Below are 16,380 nucleotides of genomic sequence, written 5' to 3'. Positions count from 1 at the left end.
ATAGGCTTAACAACAGCAAGGGTTAAGGTTTTTCTTATTAATTCTGTGATAAAACTATCAGCTAGGGAAACTGATAGCCCCAATCATTACCCAAAACAATAGCAGGAAAAGGCTATGAATGTCTGCTAGCAAAGGTCCTTGGCTTAAAGAAAACCTATCTACAAGTTCCAGGTGTAATGCAATCAAAGCATTTGTACCACATGTAAAACATACGCCTGTACCCAAATCTAGGCTTTTATCCTCTTTTTAGAGTCTGCACACACCTTATTTGTTTTGCAAGTGCTTTAAACCCAGATTAGTGTACCAGGCTAGTGTACTGGTGGCTTAGGATTTTGTTAACATTGGCAGGTTGGATGTTCTTAATTTCTTTTTGGTCTTTCCACAGCTTCCCTGGAAGAAAACAGCATTGTGAGTTCACAAAGCCTGGCCTTGCATGCCTGTGCTTGGGAACCACAAGTTGTAGGTATGAAAGACTGAAACTGATGGGAAATCTCAGACTCTGCTCTGCACATTACTTCAGAATGGTACAAAATGTAGCCCAAATAGCTACTTTCTGCATAGTGCTAAGGGAAGTACTCAAGTAGACTAATGATGAAACCTGTGTGCTAAGATGCACCTGGAGATGTCCTGAGAGATGTACAGAAATGATGAGTGAAAGTGAAGAGGATTTAACTGCATGATTGGAGATTTTCAGGGCTAGACTAAGCCAGCATCTCAGACACCTGAACTAACTGGCTGGTGCTTTAGACTATTGTGTAAATTCATGTCAGCTCTAGCATAGTGGGTGGTTGGTATCAATTATGGGGTTGCGCGCGTGTAATTATACACAGATCAACAACAGTCATGAGGTTGTAATATCCTGTTACTGCTCCCCATTGCATTTCTGCTATCGGTTCAGTATCTACACTAGAAAAACAATATTCTTATACTAAGCAGCATGTTCAGTGCAGATGGTTTTGATATCTTAGCTAATGGGGTCATCTTCTGTAGGGAGCATAACGTTTCCTTTGGTCTGCATTGTTTCATGGACTAAAACTACAGTCTGATTCCCCCTCCTCCCCCCCCCCCACACCAAAGTAAATCTTTAAATGAACATCTCAGCATGTGTAAATGCATGCTTCATTTCTGCTAGTGTAGAAAAGGACATAAAGACAAAAGACACTGGCACAAACTGCTAATCTAAAAAAAATGGGACTGATTGCAAGGAGGTCTTTGCAGTACATGAAGTAATAAGGTGGATTTGCTTTTAAGAACTGTAAACGCAGCGAAAATTTTAGTGCATAAAAATGATTGTGTGAAGATTAAGATAGAAAAAATTTTGAGTCCTTTCTCCTTGACATCAGGCAAATATTTACAGCTAGGGAAGAAAACTTGTTATCTTTGAATGGCCTGCAGAGTGGATTTACTCTGCAGAGAATGGAAGCGGACTTTTATCTCCTCTTGCATGGTTTAAAAAGAAAAGAAATGGTTTACTTCTATTTATTTGCTAGCACTGATACTTTACTGTATATGAAATAAATAGTAATGTCTTGTCAGTACTGGTCTAAGCATTGATGTTTTCCTTGCAGCCTTCAGTAGCAGCGTCCCTGAGAGGGTCTCGATGGGGCTGTGAGCCAGCCTTGAGGGAGGGAGGAAGCGGGTGCTGGTCGCTAACCCATCTGCTGCTTCCACAGAGGGCAACGTGCCGCTGGTGCGAGGGGCAGCCACGCGCTGCCAGAGCCTGCTCTGCAGTGCCAGCCAGCGTAATGCTGCCGGAGTGATTTCGCAGAGGCAGTCGTGGCAGCCAGTACAGGTTTTTAGCAACATCTCGCTTCCAGCTGGGGACATTTGGCGCTGGTGACAATTTATCTATTTTGTGTGAAAGGGCAATGTGTTCTGTCTAGAGACTTACTTGTAGCGGGGGAGAGTGCAGCCCCAGGGAGCAGCAGCTTGTTAGCATTGCAGTGATATTTATTTTACCTTGTTTGATTTGTAAAGCTCATATTAGTGGTATCAAATTGCTAATTGCAAACTTTGTATCCCAGAAGAGTTGTGTGTGTGTGTGTGTGTGTGTGTGTGTGTGTGTGTGTGTGTGTTTTTTTTTCTTTCATTCTTGCTGTTAACTGGATTGCACTTAAGTCACTTCATCACTTCAGTGCTGTAGCAGTAGTGTCACAGGAGGACAAAGCAGCACTATGAAAGGCTGTCTGAATTAATAATTTTTATTATTTAAGATGCATTTCATTCTTCTTTAACTGTGCCTTTACAGCATCTAGTTAGGCTGTGTTTTCTATTGTTTTCCTCTAAGTTTTTCATTTCAAATGTCATAGTAAAGCAAAGATGGTATAGAATAGCAAAAGGGGGAGAGAGATGAGTCTATTAGATATATTGAGAGAGGACAGGAAAGCTGATGGGGTAGGCGATTCAGAAGTAATAGGATCCTGATTTCAAAAGTAATTGCATCTGATCTTCCCACTATTTGCGTTATAATTGCCATTTTGGATTGTTGCAGGTTCTTTTCATTCCAATTTCCTCAAGGCGGGCTGAGAGGAAGGCTGATTTATTTTAATGTTAGCTGATCTCGATTTACTTTGAAAAAGGACCTAAAATCCCAGATGTAAGTCTTGTCAAAATTGGCAAGTAGAGGAGAAGGACCCGTGTTAGCACCCAAGGAAGGGACAAGGAGGCCGTGTGCGGAGCTGTGCGCTGTGYGGGGCGGTAGCTGGCTCGCGAGCGGGCACAGGCCTACTGGCCAGCAGCTTGATGTCTCCCAGGGCCCGGCAGACTTGCGCTCCTCCCTCCTGCATCGCAGGGCTGGTTTTTCTTGAGAGCTGGGATTGCTTATTCAGGATTGTTGTGCCCCCTCTCCACCCTTCTCCATATGGAGATGAGATTTACTGTCATAGTACATCTGCCTCTGTGTATGAATGGAGAAGGGGGAGAAGTACTACAGCTACAAATAATCCCCTTGGGAGAGGAGAGCAGCAGGGTCAAAGCAGCCGCACATAAATGCGGCAGTAAACCGGACTGAGGAACTGAGGAGGCTGAAAAACTGGGGAGGTGGAAAACTTCCTTTCCTGGCTTTCCTGCCTGGTGTGGTTCACAATTTGGCCATGCAAACAGCTGGGCCAGCGTGGAGGAGAGTGAAGCTGCTGTGAAGAAGGTGCTGGTCGGCTACTGCAGAAGGGACCAGCTCTGCACTTCTTGTGCTCCTTTTTGTGATATGCTGTCGTTTGCTGTTTCTTTAGGCACACAGTGAGTCAGATGAGGAAATTGATTCAGCTGAAAACTGTTTTTTTTCCCTTCCTTTTTGCTAGGTCAATTTTTATTTCGATCGAGTGTCTTGGTACAGCTTGTCTGTGTGTTTACATGAAAGCAGTAATGGCACTGAAAGAGGAAGGGTAGCAACACAGACCTGGGAGGTACGGCAAGGCAGGATGTGACGGGCCCCTTCAGCACGTGCTTTCATTCTCGCACGATTCAAATCATCTTAGGTTATATTTTGCCTGTTATAAACTGGCTGTTAGTTGACTGTTGGAATCAGAAATCCTGCCTTATACCTGACCTGGCCACTCATATTCTCATCCCTGGTCACCTCTCTGCGCAGTGATGTGGTTCACGCAACAAATCCAAGTGAAAAATAATTCTCCCTCCCCAAGTGTGCCCTGTCACTAAGTTCCCTTGCTGTCCAGTCAGTTTCCTGGCATGATTATTTTAAATTTATAATCATTTACAGGAGATGGCTTCTTTTGACAGCGGAATTGGTTTATGCCCTTTTCCCCCTTTCTCCTCCTCTTTTAAGAATGCAGTTAGTTGTGCTTACTGAAAGCAGAGCCGAGGCTCTTGCTGTGCTCGCGTGATATGGGGAGCTTCTGAGAAGTGGCAGCTCTGTGTGGTGCTCTCTGCAGTCACCCACAACAGAAGAAAAGAAAAGGCCCAGTAGTCATCCAAAAGTGAGCTATGGTGTGTGTGTTTGCCCTGCAACTTCTTCCAAGTTTTGGGTTGTAAAGATTTTTTTTTTTCTTGTAGCCAGCACTCTTCTAAGGATGCTCATGTGTGCCGCCTATGTTTATAGCAATGTTCAGAGTGTTGCAACATCACCAGACTGGACTGTTCCTTCTATTTTGAGACCTAAAACAGAACTGTGTTCAGTTAGTCCAAATGCTTGCAAATACAGATGCATAGAATAAAGCAGAGCTGATACATGTGGAATCTTACACCTTTCAGCCGATGCTTTAGCAGTGAGGAAGCTGTGCAGGCTTATTTTGGAGAGTTCTATTATCATCGTATGACTGATGCCTGGAAGTGGCAAAAGAAGATTTTTTTTAAAAAAAAAATACTGAGTGTCATCTTACTTCAGATGTCATTTCAGGAAAATGCTGATGTTGATTTCTGAAATTTTTATCTGTTGTGTAATGTGGTGCAGTGTACACAAAAGACTGATTCTCCCCCCTCTGATTCTTCCCCCGTTCCACTCCCTCCACAAGCTCAGTGGATGCTGAATGAGTTAAAGTTGACAGAAATGACTTGTAATGCTGAACATGGGGAAAAAAAATCACTATACTAATTACATAACATTGTCTTCTTAGGCTTGCTGACCAAAATATCAGAAAATTTTTCAGTGATATCAAGGATACATTAGAAGGAAAACAAATTTGTATGAGTTTATATAATGAATCTATATTAAGAGAAAATGAAATACTACTAACTTGTTTTATTATTTGGAATTACTGATTTTGGAAACACATTTTAAGAGTTCAAGGCTGTTCCAATACACTGATTTCTTTTTTTATATATGTATTTTTTCTCTCCTTTGATCAGAAAAAGCCACTGTCCTCAATAATAAAAGAAGTCTGCGATGGGTAAGTTCTGCCATACAGTGGGTACTAGATACTGTACTTTGAGTTATTAAACCAGCTGGGGGGATGATGATGATTCTGAAGAAAATGTAGATAGTCTTGATGACTAGTGATTAGTTTCCTAAATCTTACAATTGCTTTATCTTAAATTTTTTTTGTGTCAATTGCTTGTAAGGTGGGGTTCTGAAAACAGCATCTCTGTCGTATGAGAGTGGTTCACTTAAACTATTTGTTGCCATTCTGCAYGGAGATGAGATTTACCCACCATTTTGCACTTGTGGTCCCTGTAGTTCATAGATTGAGAACCACTGCAGTGACTGTGTCTTTGATTTCTAAGCACTGGGCCCAGTGCACATTGTAAGCTGGTCCAGCTGATGTTACTGCTCATGTAGAAGTGAAATATTAAACACAAGTCCTAGCCTCAACATGAACTAATARTTGCCAAGCTAAATTATCTTGCTTTAAATTAAACATCCTAATATTTGCAAATTAATGCCCTTTTAAGCAAGTGCTACCATGGAAGAGAAAATAGTTCATGTCCATTGAATTGCAGCTGAATTAGAAAGATGCTATTTTATGAGTTAATATAATACATGAATTTAACATTATATGAKTATTAGTTAAGCTAGCATAGAATGCATTTACAGTATCAGGATTCTATCTGTTTCAGTAATTTAATGAYCTTGCTTATTGCAAGCAAAAATTATCCTTGCTATTTTTTGCAGATCTGGAACTAATATCATAATGAACTTTTTTATTCTTTTTTTTATTTATTTATTTGGAACACTGAAGTACCAAAGTAGAATACTTCTTTTTTTCCTCTCCTTTTTTCTTCCTTTAAGCTTTGTATTTGTTGTTTCTTTCTTGCTGACCACAGGCAAGTTCAGGATTTCAGTCAGAGATAGGCAAAGGGGAAAATACCTCACTTCTGGGCTGTATCTACACTTACRCATTTTCTTTATCATCATGCTTTTTGTTTTCTTTTTTAAACCTTAGATCTCATTGARGCCTCTGCCTAAGTATAAGAAACTCAAGGGAATGACAGGCACTTGTTTGATCACAGTAAAGACCAGTTATGCAGAAGATTTGGGTGTTTTTGTGTTTTAATTTATTTAAGATTTCATTTAGTGATTTACTTTATTTTTGTATTTCTAAGGTGGTCTCTTGGAAATCATGATCAGTATGCACTGCAGCATGCTGATAGTTCTAATTTCTACATCACGGAGAAGGTAGGTAAATCATTCAACATGACAATTGTGTAGTCTATCAAAGCATGTTTGCCACAATAATTTACTTTAAGTTAACATATGTAAAATATTACTGTCTTTTTACAGTACTAGACTAGCCAGGTTGAAATGAGTCATCCTTATATCATTCTGTCTGAACTCTATGTGGAAGCATTGTGATAAAGTAATTGCACATGCCAAAGTGCAGTTGAAATACTGGAGTGCTATTCATGCYCTCTCTAATAAGTGATTTAGAGAAATTCACTTCAAATTTAGTGCTACATTACCATTGAAAATCGGTGGAATTCCAAAGGCTGCAAAATCAATACAGATTTTAGTTCATTGCAAAATAAGTGSACTGAATTTAGAGGCTAATCTTGCTAGTACCTAATACAGAGGTTGTATGGTCAATGTTAGGGAAGGTCACCCATGGTAAGTTACTCTTTATTGCTTTATTAATAGTAGCAATAATGCTGTTCTKACGGGTCTGCCATTGAGCCAGGGTTAGGTTTAACTATACTGCTGATATGTTTTTTTCATAGTAGGATTTAAGATTTTTATATGGAATTGGAAGTTCTAGTGTTACTATTATCCTAAATGGGCTGACCTGAAGTATTACAGTGCAGATACTCAATCTTTATGACTGGAGCCAAAMATTTCAAATACAAGTAATACTATCTCTCAATTAACTCTGACTTGTATTACAACCTGCGGAAAATGCTTCCTATTTTTGTAATGTGATGCTGATGAGACAGGGGACCTAGGAACTGATAAAATTAAATGCTGAACAGTGTGAGGAACTGGTAAAATTAAATGTTGAAAAGTGTGAGGCAAAACTATAAACTGAATCTTCCATTATGCATAATGGCAGTAGATCTTGGACTTCATTAGGTTTACAGATCTTTTAATATCAGTGAGTGTGAGGAAGTTAGCAAAACTGAAGTTAAAAAAAAAAGTCTGTTTCTTATCAAAGCCTTGTTTGGCTTCTTTGTTTTTAACATTAGTTTAACGACTTTGAAAAAGTATTTTGTTTTGTTCTGAAAGGCAAAACAAAAGTTTGAATGTGCCAAGGCCTTCATGTCCATGAAGTTTGATCAGACTTCAGCCATTCAGCTCTGGTATTTGTGCTTGTTTAATATTCTACTGAAAAGTAGTGTACAGGAAATTAAAATATGTAAAACATGAAGGGCTCATTGATGTTTGAAGAGAACTTTAGTGCACTATCACTTCCTGCTTTGGCTGATCGAGCAGAAAGAAGTTTCAAGGACTGCATAATGTTTGTTACTCTTTACTTCCTGCTGTCTTGTCCTTATTCTCCAGTTATGTATGTTATGCTGGTTTATATATATATTTTTTTTTTTTGGTCCTCAGATTGCATTGGCAATTGGTGATTCATGAAATGATGCAATGATTTCAGCACAGAAAGTAATGAAAAGGCTGTAAGCTGTAATAAAAATGGAATGTGTAGTCTAAATAAATGGGGCATGCTCATCTGAATACGACCAAGAAATACATTCATTCCTAGCATTACTGCTAGAATCACTGAAATTACAACAAAGAGTAATTTGTTTGGAAGGCTGTATGAGTTAGCGCTGCAGAGGTACATTTGTAATCAGCTAAAAAGAGTATCATTCAAAACCTGCTGAAATCAGCCTGAAGGTTCCCTAACAGCAGTGGATTTTGAGCTAAATAGACCTGAAGTTAGCTGCCCAGAAATAGATGCCTCTTGTTACTGTCTTGTTTAGTTTTTGCTTTATCTTAAGCTAAAGAGTGTTTTCATGTATGTTGTGTTTYGTTTATTTTAACCGTTGTTTAGAAGTTATTTAGTTGTTTAAAAACCATAACGTAGATGAGACATGAACTAACTTTTCTCATGCTGTAATTCTTACCCTCACCCCCAAAATAAGGGGAACTTAGACGTAGTTAAGCATTTAGAAACACTAAATTTAGCAAGACAGCTAGAATGGTTGCTCATAAAATAGTCTTGCCTTTTTTTTTTTAACAGACAAGTTTCAGTTTTTCATTTAACTRTTGGTCAACCCAGATAACTCTCCAAAGTGTCATAATTTGTTTCAGGATCTTCCTTTTTCCATTGTGCTTTTTGCTCCTTTCTTTTCAAGTTTCAATTGACAGACACTTCAAAGGCCACCACAGGGGAAGCTGTTGAAGTAATTATTGGCTGCTGTGTTTTTCCTCCACCCAAATTTAAAGAGTGAGACTGCTTTGCTAATTGCCCTGAATTGTGACACAACATTTTCCAATAAGCTAGACACAATGGAACTTGTCTGTTGGCATTTAAACTCAGATTGTCCAGTGAATGTTTCCAAGAAATCCAGCCTTGAGAAAATATTCTGGCTTGTCAAAGGAATGTGTCCGGGTACAATTGGAGGAGCCTTTTAGGCTTTGCCTCCACCTTTGRTGGGTAGGACCCGCATTTTGGAAAAAATGGACACTCTCTGCTCTGCTTAAAAGGAAGCGTGGTGGCTTGTGGCTGCCTTTGGTTTGTAGTAAGGGTGGAAAAGGGTGGTCTTGCAGAACATCTTGTATTGTACTATTGAGAGAACTTTGAGTTTGTTTATTCCCTGCTGAAAATATGTAGTGTGTCTGACTCACATAAATAAGAGAACTCTAAATGCCACCAGTATTACTCAGATGTCTGTGACTTTTATTGGATGTTGTTCACAGTTTATCACTGCTTGTTGAATGGAGGCTGTAAAGAGAGGCTATACAGGGCATCACCCCTTCTGCATGCACTCCTTCACTTGAGTACTAAGATGTTGCGTTTCGAATTAAAGCCTGGAAATACCAGGGATGAGGACAAATTCATGCACTTCAGTAAAGCCAGAATACTAATGATTGGATTGTTAAAGTTCATGTTGCTTTAATCTGCCTCTTACTAGAAGATGAGCAGACCCTTTTTGCTACAGTGAYGGTTTTTAGTAAGTGAATATTTTTCAGTCCTCTCAAAGACATATCTTAGGTGCTGGCTGATTTCTGGCCTTCCAGGTATAGATGCCTTTTAAAAACATTGCTATGTTTACTAGAAAGAAAAGYGATTAATGAAATCCTGTAGCTGCTAAAGAAACTTCAATGTGAAAATGTTACAAATGTGAGACTGTCAACACATGGCTTACGATTATATTTTCATTTTTGGGTGSCATACAGCGCATCTGTGTTTTGGTTGTCATATGCAGAACTCTTATCTTTCATAGCTGACCTATATTTCCTGATGATACCATAAATAAATAAATAAAAAGTAACGCCCAAGCGGATCTGTCTCTACATTTTTTTTTATTTATTTATTTTGTCTGGCTGTATTATTTGTAAAAATGCYTCTACAGGAGTTAATGCTAACTCCTTCAGATAGTCTAAGGACAGTCTTTTGTCAAGTCTTGAGTCAGCCAGCATTCTTACTATAGACTCATCACAGGAGATGTACTCTAGACTGCTGCATCTCRGATTGTTTGACTATATCTGTGTCATATGTTGACAGTTGTTTTTAAAAAGGGGAGAAATAAAAGAAGAACAAGTTAAAGCAAAGAAACCAAGTAGCTATAGTAGCTAAGCTTAAACCTAGCTTGTGTTTTAAAAATAATGTCTTTGATTTTAATTATATTATTATGCACATCTTTTATATTATTATGCACACAGCTCAGAGTTGGTCTCCTAAAGTAAAAAGATGGTAGAGGGCCAGAGCAGTGAGGGGTGGGTGAGAACAGTACTCAAGCAGGCTTCTCTACTGGACCCAGGATGTGGTGACTCTTAACCTTGTATCAGAGCAGCTATCAAGAATAAATGTTTAGTTTGCACTWGCAGAGGGACTTTGAGCCAGCTCAAAGCTATGTTCAGCGCACAATAATGATACTGGTGCTGTTTCATAGAATCATAGAATCAGTAAGGTTGGAAGGGGCCTCTGCAGATCATCTAGTCCAACCTCCTCATTCAGCAGGGGCACTTAGAGCTTGTTAGACAGGGTTGCATCCAGGTGGGCCTTGAAGATYGCCAGAGAAGGAGACTCCACAACCTCTCTGGGCAACCTGGTCCAGTGCTCCCTCACTCTTACAGTGAAGAAATTCCCCCTCACATTCAGGCGGAACTTCCTGTGCTTCAGTKTGTGCCCATTGCCTCTTGTCCTGTCACATGGGACAACTGAAAAGAGTTTGTCCCCATCCCCTTGACACCCCCCCCTTCAGGTACTTAAACACTTTGATAAGATTCCCCCCTCAGTCTTCTCTTCCCCAGGCTGAAGAGGCCCAGCTCTTGCAGCTGTTCCTCATAGGGCAGATGCTCCAGCCCTCTGATCATCTTTGTAGCCCTACACTGGCCTCTCTCCAGTAGCTCCATGTCTCTCTTGTCCTGGTGAGCTCAGAACTGGACGCAGTACTTGAGATGGGGCCTCACCAAGGTCACCTCCCTTGACCTGCTGGCAACACTCTTCCTAATGCACCCCAGGGTACCATTGGCCTTTCTGGCCACAAGGGCACATGGCTGGCTCATGGTCAGCCTGTCATCCACCAGCACTCCCAGGTCCTTCTCTGCAGAGCTGCTCTCCAGAAGGTCAGCCCCCAGCTTGTCCTGGTGCTTAGGGTTGTTTCTCCCTAGGTGCAGGACTCTGCACTTGCCCTTGTTGAACCTCAGGAGGTTCCTCTCTGCCCAACTCTCCAGAGAGCCTGTCCAGGTCTCTCTGAAGGGCAGCACAGCCCTCAGGTGTGTCAGCCACTCCTCCCAGCTTGGTATCATCAGCAAACTTGCTGAGGAGGCACTCTTTCCCCTCACCCAGGTCACTGATGAAGAAGTTGAGCAGGATGGGACCCAGTACTGAGCCCTGGGGGACGCCACTAGCCACAGGCCTCCAGCTAGACTCCACGCCACTGATGACGACTTTCTGAGCTCTGCCTTTCAGCCAGTTCTAAATCCACCTCGCTGTCCACTCGTCTAACCCACACTTCCTGAGCTTGTCTAGAAGGATGTTGTGGGAGACAGTGTCAAAAGCCTTGCTGAAGTCAAGGTACACAACGTCCACTGCTCTCCCCTCATCTACCCAGCCAGTCGCTCCATCATGGAAGGCTATCAGGTTGGTTAAGCAGGATTTCCCCTTGGTGAATCCATGCTGGCTACTCCTGATCGCCTTCTTTTCCTCCATATGCCTGGAGATGACATCCAGAATGAGGTGTTCCATCACCTTTCCAGGGATGGAGGTGAGGCTGACKKGCCTATAGTTGCCTGGGTCCTCCTTCTTGCCCTTTTTGAAGACTGCAGTGATAYTGGCTTTCTTCCMRTCCTCARGCACCTCTCCMGTTCTCCAGGACCTTTCAAAGATGATGGAGAGCAGCCTGGCAACAACATCTGCCAGCTCCCTCAGTACCTGTGGGTGCATCCCATCAGGCCCATGGATTTGTGAATGTTAAACTTGCCCAGAAGGTCTTTGGAGTATATTCTTATATTGTCTTTGGAATGCAAGGACATTTCATTTGTTTATTTATTGACTGTGGTCCATTTTTATTCAGTCACAATTTCATTGTCTTCAGCTTTTTATATCTGATGGCTCTGGAGACTCCCTATGTTTCTTCTTTCCAGCCACCCACATTTCTCTTTCTTTTTCATATGTTTAGTGCATGAAATGGAAGAGAAGAGACACTGTGTTTCCTCCATTTATTTGAAGAGGATTTTGTACTGTTTTGCAAATGGAGCTGCCTCCACCTTGCTTTTATTCCCATTACTTATCTGTTTGCTGTGTTTGTAGATAGGATGTCCTTCTGCCCTCCCTTTGAGCCTGGATGCAGTCACTGATGTTTGTCCTTTTTGAAAGGTGCTTTTGCTTGTGACCTATTTCTTGCTCAATACAACCTGTAATTGTATATTCATGTRAAATTCTACTGTGCCATTATGTGCTCTCTGTATGGGAGTCTATGCCAGTGACAGAACAAGAAGTGAACCACTTGTAGGATTGGGATATTTGGGATTTTTTTTTCTTTCACGTTTTATAGTATTTATCTGTTTTTACTGCTTGATTGAATTTCAATGAGTTGGAAGTAAACATTCGGAATAAGGAAACTTTCTGATTCACTGAAGGACCTGGCGCTTTCTAAGCAGCTGAGAATAGGTGCTAGCATAAAAGTTGGTAATAGAAGTGCATTTAGATAATCTTATTTAGGAATTCATAAATGGCAGATTTCAATCTGTGTTTGGACTGAAATCTGAACCAAATTATTACCAACCTTCCCGTTATCCAACAATCTACTTGACATGTGATATCCCCCTCATATTCTTAAGCTTCTTACTGTTCTTTTGGGATGTCTGCACAGCCCTGCAGAGATTCTCAGCAGTAACAGCAGCATGTAGTGTCAGAGTGGCCATGCTCCTACCTGCCTGATGAGTACTAGTAATGCTACCTAGTGGGCTCAAGTAAAAACTAGGAGACGTTAATAAGTTTCTGCAGTGGTCATGCATGAAAAATAAAGTATCTGTGCACCAAATCATTTTAAATCCTTCTTTGTTCAGACTGTGATTCCAAGAACCAAGTTTTCATCCTTTTCTTGGCAAATTAGCCCAAGTTCTTAGGATTTGTGTTTAGGTTCATACAGAATTTTCCAAAGAAAACCATTCTGTCTTGGCAACCTGTTATACTTTCTGGCACCTCCATGAACAGCTTAATTCCTTTTTTGTTTATGTCCTTTTTAAATATTTGGTATGATCATATCATCTGTTTAGTTTCTTAATTCCACAGTAAGGTTGATGGGATGGGTCARCTGTGTTTTTCAAGCTGTATATATGTTTATCTTCCTGTATTTAGTTTGTAATTCTTTCATGTAAGTAACCAGTTAGAGAGGGAAGGCTCACTCTAAATGTTTTTCTTTCTGTTACAGCACTCAAATGTAGGTATGGCATGCCACAAACATTGTGAGTTCAACTGATAGCGAATAATCTGCATCAAATCTTGCTGACAGAAAAATGCTCTTTAAATCCACTTTATGCTTTAAGAACGTCCTGCTTAGAGATAGATTTTCACAAGATTTAGTGAACAAGCATCGCAGCTTGCTGCTGAAAGGGAATAGTTCTGATTTCTTCTCCTCTTCCCCATGACATCCTGCCACATCATTTGTGCTGGCTGCAGTGTATTTTTGGACAATTTGGTGGTGGTGGCAGAAGGAGAAGGGCTCATTTTATGCTATTTTAATTGGTTAAATTGTCTCAATGAAAGGTCTGATAAAAGCCAGATCTGATGTAAGAGTAGAGCAGGATCCCTGAATGGTGGCCAGGGAATGGRCTGAGAAGGAGCAAAATGTTAAAGGGAGGAAAAAGGAATGAAACTTCCCCTTTAGCAGCTGTGACTGTCTTAGGCTGATGTGGCGTAAACTTGTTGGCAAATTCTGCTGATGACAGTCATAAATGGAGAAGGGATGTTTTACCTACTATCTGGTCTGTGTCAGAGAGGGAGGGCAAATGCAAGGGAGTAGGAGTAGGATGTACAAGTGACAGGAGTACATGCACATGAGTTGCTACTGTTGTTTTTAAAAGTGCACCAGTTTCTTTGGAAGCATGTTGAGAAGTTGTTCTTTGTTAATTGCTACAATTTAAGTAATGCAACTCTGTAAATGATACCAGGTCTTATTCAAGCCCATCCTACCTACCTAGCTATCACAAAAGAAACTATCACGGAGAAAAAGTAATTTCAAGTTACCCAAGCACCTGCAGACTGCTCTTGAAACAATGCAATTTTAAATATGGTTTCACATTGTGTTGCAAAATGGGATGGCCCTTTTCCTGCTTGAACCATACTGCTTATTCCCGTCTTTTTCTTTACAAACTGGGCAAAACCCCGAAATGATTAATTTTCAGTGGAGTTAATTCCCTCATTGACTTATCAAGTAGTTAAACAGTTACTTATGCCACACACAATGATAGGAGTGAGCAAGAGCCTGAAAAGCAAAACTCCCCTTTATGGTAGCAGCTTATGCTTTGATGTGGCAAAAGTGACCATGAACCACAGGCTTGGATTGGGTCTTCAGATACTTCTTGGCAGCAGGGTCTGCTTAAGGGGCTATTGCCCCTACACTGACCCCTCAGCTGTGCTGCAGGCAGGAGTGCTGGGTGAATTGCATTTGAGAGTTGAGACAAAAAAAGCACATCACCTCAAACAAGAAAAGGATTTGAGCTGAAGTTGTTTTTTCTATGTTCATATTGMTTCCCTGTTCTAATTTCCCCACATGATCTCACCAACAATAGTACATGCCCAGTTAAGCCTGTCATTTCCTAATGTTTATTTTGGAGAGTGCTACTTGTACATTCCAGTTTACCAGAGGATGATGGGGTGGTTCATTGCTTGCCCGCCCCTTCCATGTTATTGGTAAAACTGTCTGTGTGGCTATRTGGATTAGGGAACTCATTCAGATTAAAAATAGCCTGTGTGTAACTTTTTTTTTTCTTTTAAATGCAACAGAAGAATGACATCTGCCCACAGTATAATACTGTTGCTGCTTGGCAGAGCAAGTGATACCTGATAACATTGTCTTTGTGTAGCTCATTCCACCTGAAGATGAGTAAACAATGCACAGTTTGGGCATTTTCTTAGATTCTAGTTTTCTTAGGCCAGTTTCACTGGCATCCAACCTCATATAACTGTGGACTGATAAAGACRGAGGTGGTTGAGCTTTAATTTTCCCCTCCCTGGCTTCATTCCTTTCCCTCTTCTAGCATTCTAGAGATTGTACAGCAAGGTGAGTTGTCTTCTGTCAAAGCCATGACCTGAACCAACTCTGGATTKATTTATTTATTTATTTATTTATTTATTTATTTATTGTGAATGGAGGAGGGAGAAAGAGGGGTAACTTTTTTAAGATTAGCTGGTTGAGTATGCTGTTGCATGCTGGTAGATTGAATGTAAGGAAAGCTTTGGGAGCAAACTTGCTAGATGGTATGTGTGGAACTGCCCTTTTGTGGCTGTTCAGTTACACGAGTTCTATGCATGCCCTGAAACTACGCTACTGGTGTAACTTGGTTTATTTATGCTAGCTTCTATGATCCTTGGTTAGGGGCAGGTAAAACAGCATGCAGAATATCTTCCTCTTCTTAGGAACATTAGCCGAACTGTTGGCACTTACTTTTTCATGGAAAATGCTCAAACTCTAATGTAAAAAATTGTAGGAAATTCTCTCTGTTTTCAACAACTCCCCATAAAAGGAATTTTATCACAAGATTAACTACTCTGGTATTTTTTTCCAAAACTGTAYGGTCCTGTCATGCCAAGAAAAAGAATGTTGGTAATTATGTATGTCTTGCCTTATTAAAGTTTTTGGTGACTAAAAATGGACTTAAATTCCCTACGAGCCAGCCCGATGGTGTATCTAGCCTCTCATTCTGTCTCTAACCATACCACTAGCAGGATGTGAGTTGAGGTTGTGAACCTAGTTGCTTTCTGTGATCTGCTCCCTTTCTGGACAGCTGCACTTAGTCTTTTTAGTACACATATATGGGCTATGTGCTTTTGAATCTYTTTTTGAACCTACTGATACTGCCTGCCTTCACAACCTCCTGTGGCAGCAAACTCAAGTTCACTGCCTGCTGAATGAACAGATGTATTCTTTTTCTGTTTTAAACTGTTCTTGTACTGTTTCCATCAAGTACCCCCTATTTTTCATTTTGCAGAATTTGATAACAGTTTTGCATTCAGCTTGACCACTGCATTCATGGTTTCGTAAACTTTGATCATAATTCCTCTTGACCCTTTTTCTGTCCAATCTGAAGAGTCCTTGCTTTGTAAAAAAGCAGCTCATTCCCTTTGATCATATCACTTGCCCTTCTCTGTGTTTCTCTGATTCTGTGTCCATTATAATGTCAGAACTGTGCTCAGTACCCTGCATTAAGTTTTTTCTGTAGTGGCAGAATGATGCCCTCTGCTTAGTTCACAGTCCAGTTTCTGATGATTCCCAGTGTTTTCTGACTGCTGCAGCACGTTTGGTCAGTGATTTGGGAGAGACCTGTCAACAAGGATTCCACATCTCTCTGCTGAGTTGTAACTTAAAAAWTAACTCTACCATTTATCTCTATCCTTATTTACTATTTGCCCAAACTCACCTTGGTGAAAATGTTAGGGTTGACAGCTTAAAGTGTATTTCAGAGGTCTAATTTTCTGTTCTGTCAACTTGGATTGGAGGAAGGTATAATAAAATAATAATAATATGGAAATAGGGAAGAATCAATTACTTTGGAATGTAAATGTGTAAAGAATTTCAGATTTCTTAGCTATTATTTTTTGACCAGCCTCGAGAGGTCTATGAAGAAAAATGCCCTGTCAAAGCTAAAAAAAAAAAAAAAAA

General features: G+C 40.5%; 1 protein-coding gene across 1 annotated transcript in view; it reads left to right on the top strand.

Annotated features, from left to right (window-relative positions):
* LOC146591396 (engulfment and cell motility protein 1) overlaps positions 1–16,380 on the top strand; it is a gene marked incomplete at its 3' end in the record, with an annotated part of 159,051 nt that overhangs the window by 57,206 nt on the left and 85,465 nt on the right. Inside the window, exons 5-6 of the mRNA XM_085312990.1 lie at positions 4,801–4,841; positions 5,995–6,067. Coding sequence (XP_085169116.1) covers positions 4,801–4,841; positions 5,995–6,067 — 114 coding nt within the window. The remainder of the gene's footprint in view (positions 1–4,800; positions 4,842–5,994; positions 6,068–16,380) is intronic.

This window comes from Rhea americana, unplaced genomic scaffold (genome assembly GCF_003343005.1).
Source record: "Rhea americana isolate MKP2758 unplaced genomic scaffold, rheAme1 scaffold_373, whole genome shotgun sequence".
NCBI classification, from domain to species: domain Eukaryota; kingdom Metazoa; phylum Chordata; class Aves; order Rheiformes; family Rheidae; genus Rhea; species Rhea americana.
Note: the sequence above shows the minus strand (reverse complement) of the source record. Positions and strands in the feature narration are given on the sequence as shown.